The following is a 6,244-nucleotide window of genomic DNA, read 5'->3' as shown; positions in this document are numbered from 1 at the left end:
TACTGACCTAATTATAAATTCCCTTTTTAATGTCACTTACTTTATAATTATTTAAAATGTGCTCCTGTAAAAAAAAAAAAAAAAAAATAAAAAATATATATATATATATATATATATATATATAAATATATATATATCATAGTTATGAGGCTGTTTTGAAAGTTAAGTCACTGTAAAAAAAAAAAATCAGAAAAACAGAAAAAAATACCAAAATGACACCTTTTTTTTGTTTTTCACTGGAATAATTTACAAAGTACACAAAATATTACCTTATGTGTGAGCTGATGTGGACATTATGTGTGTGTGTTTTAGAGACAAGATGTAGCTTTTTCTGCTGCATGAAAAAAAATGGTGCTTCAGTGAACTTTTGTGTATTTTTTTGCAAAACTAATCTTTTCAATGATCTTTAATGCTCAGTTTTTAACCAGGTGTGATGATGTAGGATTTATATTTTTCGAATGATTTGTGTTAAATTAATTTATTCTGTTTATTTTAACCTCAGACTGACTGTCCTGCTCGTTGCTCAGTGTTTAGCTGCAGTTCTTCCGTTCATCCAGCAGGTGTCACTGCTGCCTTAATAAACACTAAGCAGCGCCACCTCAGTTTCCCATCATGCTTTGCGAGCAAGCGACCCTTCAGAACCGGAAGCTGAGATTATAACGGATTTTCTCTGTCACAGGTAAACTGTTTTTTTATTTCTTAAAAGCACAGTTTTCCTCATTCATTAGCTCGTCGTTAGTGGTTATTTTTAAATCAGCCTTTTGTCATTCATGTCTCTTCAAATATCTACGACTTCATGAGCTAGCATCAATTTACAGCTAAACCGGATTAATATTAACTCACTGTAATTCGATATTTACAGTTCTAAACGTACCGTAGTCTTCATTTTGAGCAGGTATTAATTTTATTTTTCACACACAGAGCTAACTGAACACACTGAGTCGTGAGATAACGACCGTCTCATATCAGTTTCGAACCGTCGTCTGTATGTGCACAGAACCCCACCAGAATAACTGCTATTTTTCGGTGTTTTTTGTGTTACAGCTAAATAAACATTTTGTAGATTACAACTGAACACCTCGTACGAGTCACTGTGATCTTTTTAAATATTCGGCAAACATCACAGGTAGTTATGGAGCAAAAAGACGTGAAAATATGAGCAACTTGTAGAGTATTGTGTCATTTGCTATTCACTGTTCTGCAGTGTATTTAATGATATTCATGTCTTCTCATGCAACTAGAGCTGCAACAATGAATCAAATAACTGTTAAAATAATTGCCAGCTTTGATTTTTTTTGTTTGTTTTGTTTTTATCAAAGAAAAAGTCAATTTTGTGATTGGGGATTCTTAAATGTGAACAATTTCTGGTTTCTGTCCTCCTCTATGACAGCAAACTGAATATCTTTGGGTTGGATTTGTCTTCATGGGGTTTAAAAAAACACTGATTCACAATTTCCACCGTTTTCTGGATTTTTATAGATCAAACAACTAATTGATTAACCTAAAATAAATGGCAAATTAGTCATCATCACATAAAATGCACTTCTTAGAACCAGAATCAGTTTGTGTGATGGTAGGCTTTCACAAAGAATTTAACCTGGTGTTTTGGTGCATGACACTAGACACTGACCAGTATAAAATGTTCAAAAAAAAGATTAAAAAAGGTAAGTGTTGTGTTATAGTCAGTAAACAATAAGAGTAGCATTAAAAAAGGAACTGAAATATTTACATTGTGGATGAATAAGCTGAAATATATCATTGACATTATTGTCCAGCCCACTGAACACAAAACATAATGTCAAATAATCCTCGGAACTTGCTTTCCACATATTCTGTATTTTCTATATGTTAAGGTAAAGAAAGATGAAATGTCTGCAAGTATCGAAAAAAAAGTCCAGTTGCTTTTTTACTGAAGCTCTGAAGCTTCCCATGACCTGGATGACTGAGAATCTACAGAGACATCACATCAAATGATTTAATCTGTCCATTTACTACTCAGTTTTCTACTCAGGTTTGTCCTCTTTTTGTTGATGCTGATCCTGTGCAGATCCCCCAGCAGCTGAAAAAAAATGTCCGACGTGATCGAGGAGAAGCTGAAGAACTACAGGACGGCTCCGTTTGACGCCCGTTTCCCCAACACCAACCAGACCCGCAACTGTTTCCAGAACTACCTGGGTAAACGCAACAAGCTGCCTCACACTGTTCCCCAAACACACTGATGTAACGTCAGTATTTATGCGGACTCTCATGTTTTGTTGTGTCAGACCGATACTGGGAAGTTTCCTCGAGTCCAGCCTGAACTTTTAGCCAAAGGAGGTAAAGATGAACGCAGGTTTTGTGATTTGCTTCTCTCTAAAGCTCCGCCTGGGTCTCTTCGCCTTTCGCCATGTTTGGCTTCTTTGTGTTCGTGCTTCTGAATGTGTGAATGGAAAAATGCAGCTTGAAGGTTTAGCTGACGTCAACGCTTGCTTTTTTTCTCATCTTAACTCTCTTTTCTGTTCTCACATTAACCTATTTGGCGCCACTGTCATTTCTACTGAGCATTTCCAATATTGTCCTGCAGGATTTGTTGAGATGAAACTACTTGATCTTCACCTGGAAATGTATTGATTTAATACTTTAAGAGTTTGCCTCTGCGTATATTTTTCCTCAGCAGAGTAATCTTAAATTAAACAGTAATGTTGGTGGCTATGAAACGTGACAAATTCTGCTTGAACTCCTACTAAAAATATCAAATTTACTTGGACTCGGTGTGTAAATCAAAGCTGCTCCATGTCTGAATTATTTTAAATGAAAGCACAAAAAGTAAGTCGTACTTCCTGCATTGTCAAATGTCTGGGTAAAGTTTGATCTTCTGAAGGCGTTCTGCATCATCTGTCACATGAAGATTCTGTTTCTGCCTTGCCTTCCTTCTGCGCCCAGTTTTTGTTTTGTCTTTTTTTCATCTTTAATGTTCATCAGAACCATTCTTTACACTGCTCTGTTCTGCAAAGCTCTAAGCATGGCTGCCTAACATCTTATTTCAGTGTCTTTGATTGTAAAAGTCCATAAATCTCTGTGATATTACACTCTAAGCCCAATTCCATGACAGCATGACTGCATGCTGCAGCCTAAAGGGTGTTAATTGTCAGTCACTTTATTGTTTAAATGTTTAATTTCTTACTGAATTTAAGCCTCATATTGACAATATTTAACTAGTGGGAACTGATTTATTTATTTGCAGTTTTAGGCTGCATCCACACTAATACATTTTCATTCAAAAAACATTTTTAAAACCTAAATGTTACGTTCAGATGAGCTTTTTGCTGAATTTCATAAATGATCTTTGCGCTTTTGAACACACTGGAGCTGCAGTGTGAACATGAGGCAGAAAAACGCCGCAGAAGAACAACAGCAACGGTGAAAAGTAGAGCAGCAGAACTTTCTTAACTACACAACAGCCGCTAGCATCAAGGTAAGCACCTGTAATTTATCTACGCTCTGCCAGTCGATGTGATGTCTTTGTGTTCCTCTGAAGGACAGTCACCGGGGAAGTACGTGTTCAGACAATGACAGCCAATCATTTTCTAAAATCTCTGTTTCTGCCCGCTCACTCAAAAACGTCGTCCCGGTGTTGAAACGGGGTCAGCAGCAATTTGTGCATTTTAAATGACAGTATACGAGTGTGGATGCAGCCTGAGACCTCTGTGGATGAAATGAAGACTCTGATTGTCTCTGCTGCCTGTTGACTTTCCCCCTCTCTCCACAGACTTCCACAGATGTAGCAAAGCTCTGACAGAGAAAGGTCAGGACACGGCTCCCTGTGAGTGGTACCAGAGGGTCTACAAGAGCCTCTGCCCCATCAGCTGGGTACGAACACCGATCAATACCACCAGCCAAGACATGTCCAAACTGTATCATCAATATTTTAAATGTTAATAGTGATTGATTTAACCTTCTGAACCCCAAACCCTGGTTTGAAAGGCACGTTAACCTTGAACCACATACCTCTAATGTGCTGTTTAGTCGTAAAAGTTACCCAAATCTTAGCTTAAAATCATGGTATTTGATCGATTCTGTGAAAGAAACTATCTGAGAAGACATCAGGGCCTCAGTTACAAAAACAGGCTTTGTTGAGTTTGTTTTTGGCTGAAATGGAAGCAGTGTTTACACAGCGCACATCATAAAGGACTAAAAGATCTCTAGTATGCAGAGGGACTTTCTTCTGGTGTCGTTAGCACCTGTGGACACCTGGAAGTGTACTTGTTGACTTCAGTTTTTGTAAAATAATGAGTGAAATTCGCCTTTGTTTTTTCTTTTGAATGATTTTCCACAGATGTGCAGGGCTTTATATTGCAGTGAAAAACAAACTGCTTGGAGTTCAGAGCGTTAAATTGAACTTTTATCAGTTATAACTCCACAGGTGTTTCTCTGTGTCTTACAACAGGAACCTTTGCTGTGATTTTCAACATTATATCATGTACTTTTGTTTTAGTCTTGATTGAATTCCTCACTGCATCTCTACTTCTGTCTGCAGGTCCAGAAATGGAACGACCAGCTGGAGGCAGGAACTTTTCCCGGGAAGATTTGAAAACACAATTCTCTCCTTATCTTTCTTCATCTTACTCTTAATGTGAAACATTCCTATAATTATGCACAGAAGCAACTAAATAAATGATCTAATTTTACTGCGATCCCTGTTGTAGCTGTCCTGATTTGCAGTTGTTACTTAATTTGTCTTATTTACTTTTTACTGTGACTCATGACTTCTTGATTTTGGGTCGATTAGCTCAGGAAATAGAGTAGGCTGTCTGCTAATATCAGAGTTGGTGGATTGATCTATGTCACTTCCTGTCCACATGTACAAACGTGACGTCCTCGGGTCAGACAGTGAACCTTACAGAGCTCCTGACTGCTTGGTAGCTTCTTTATGTGCACTTGTGTGAATTTTGAATGAGAAACGCATCAAGAAGTGCTCTATAAATGCGCTCTATAAATGTAGACCATTCACCACTACTGAGGTGATTAAACTCTATAGACCCTCAGTTTGCTGCCAACAGTCTGCACGGTGCACATACTGCTATATGTTGTAAGATTTTAATTTGTTCTCTTAATCAGGAAGTGGTTAAGTCCACCTTTATTCACACTGGCAGCCTGACAAGACATAACGCATGTTGATGGTATACGCTGCATGTATTATTAATGTATTATTAAATTCCCTTCATTCCTTTTGAAATGGAATTAAGATTAGTTGTTCCAACACACTGCACCTCTTCTACAGAATGGACGTCACAGAGAGAAAGTTTAGGGAAAATTTAACCACGAAAAGTAAGGTCTGTTTAATTTATATGGCCTCATAAATGGTGTGAAGAACCCAAGACAGAAGGAATCCCTCCTAATGGACAAATAGACACAGCATGCTATACATTTAAAAAAAGGGGGGGGGGGGGGGGGAGCTGTGGTAGCAAAAAATAGTGAAACTACTTCCTAAAAATAATTTTCCATAATCAAAATACATTTTCTGGCCTTAATTTTAGATGAGGCCATGTGTACTTACTGTATTTGCATCTGTAAAAACAATGAAATTGGTCACTATATGATTGATTTATATTAGTATCTACACACTCACTGGACACTTTATTAGGTACAAATAAAAGGAAAAGGTTGGATCCCCTTGTGCCTTCAGAACTGCCTTAATTCTTCTTGACATACTTTCAACTAGTTGTTGAAAACAGTCCTCGGAGATTTTGGTCCATCTTGACACGATAGAACTTCTTTTTTTGTCAGTCTCTTGGGTAGAAACTTGAATCTGAATTTTAAGAACTGAATTTGATTTGTCAAAGCGGAATGCACAGAGCTGAACTTTCAGTGAGCAACACGTACAGTTTCATAGCAGCTTAATTCAAGTTCAGAACATTATACATTCAGTTTCAGGTTTACTGGGATTCAGTCTGAATCTCAGAAATACAAGTTTTTAGTAAAATCATACAAGTTGAGCAATTCAAAATCAGCTACAGATGATTCAAATTCAGTTTCTGGTGGCACAAATTTCTGAACATATAATTATCAATAACTGCATCAAATATTAGAAATATAGTATGTTGAAACCTGAGTTGTTTTTAAAAAAAAAGAAATTCAAGATGTTTGGAATTTTATTCATATTTTTGTTTTTCAAAATTGAAGAAAAAAGTGTTGAACAAAAGGGCAAAATTCTGTAAAATTCTGCATGTATGTATGTATGTATGTATCTATCTATCTATCTATC

The 6,244-nt window shown here is 36.9% G+C and overlaps 1 protein-coding gene across 1 annotated transcript; it reads left to right on the top strand.

Moving 5' to 3' along the window:
* Positions 1 to 573: 573 nt before the first annotated feature.
* Positions 574 to 4,673, top strand: LOC110956517 (cytochrome c oxidase subunit 6B1-like). Its single transcript, XM_022202065.2, has 4 exons — positions 574 to 679; positions 2,048 to 2,175; positions 3,749 to 3,849; positions 4,517 to 4,673. The coding sequence occupies exons 2-4, from the start codon at positions 2,070 to 2,072 to the stop codon at positions 4,568 to 4,570; spliced, it is 261 nt and encodes an 86-aa protein (XP_022057757.1). The 5' UTR covers positions 574 to 679; positions 2,048 to 2,069; the 3' UTR covers positions 4,571 to 4,673.
* The last annotated feature ends 1,571 nt before the right edge of the window (positions 4,674 to 6,244 follow it).

Source organism: Acanthochromis polyacanthus, chromosome 11, assembly GCF_021347895.1.
Source record: "Acanthochromis polyacanthus isolate Apoly-LR-REF ecotype Palm Island chromosome 11, KAUST_Apoly_ChrSc, whole genome shotgun sequence".
Lineage (NCBI taxonomy): Eukaryota > Metazoa > Chordata > Actinopteri > Pomacentridae > Acanthochromis > Acanthochromis polyacanthus.
This window is presented reverse-complemented; position numbering and strand designations above follow the sequence as displayed.

Bases quoted from the DNA above. Each gene is read 5' to 3' on its own strand.
- LOC110956517 (XM_022202065.2), top strand. From the start codon at position 2,070: ATGTCCGACGTGATCGAGGAGAAGCTGAAGAACTACAGGACGGCTCCG. The intron at 2,176-3,748 runs GTAAACGCAACA...CTCTCTCCACAG, and splicing joins CTGTTTCCAGAACTACCTGG to ACTTCCACAGATGTAGCAAA. The intron at 3,850-4,516 runs GTACGAACACCG...TTCTGTCTGCAG, and splicing joins GCCTCTGCCCCATCAGCTGG to GTCCAGAAATGGAACGACCA.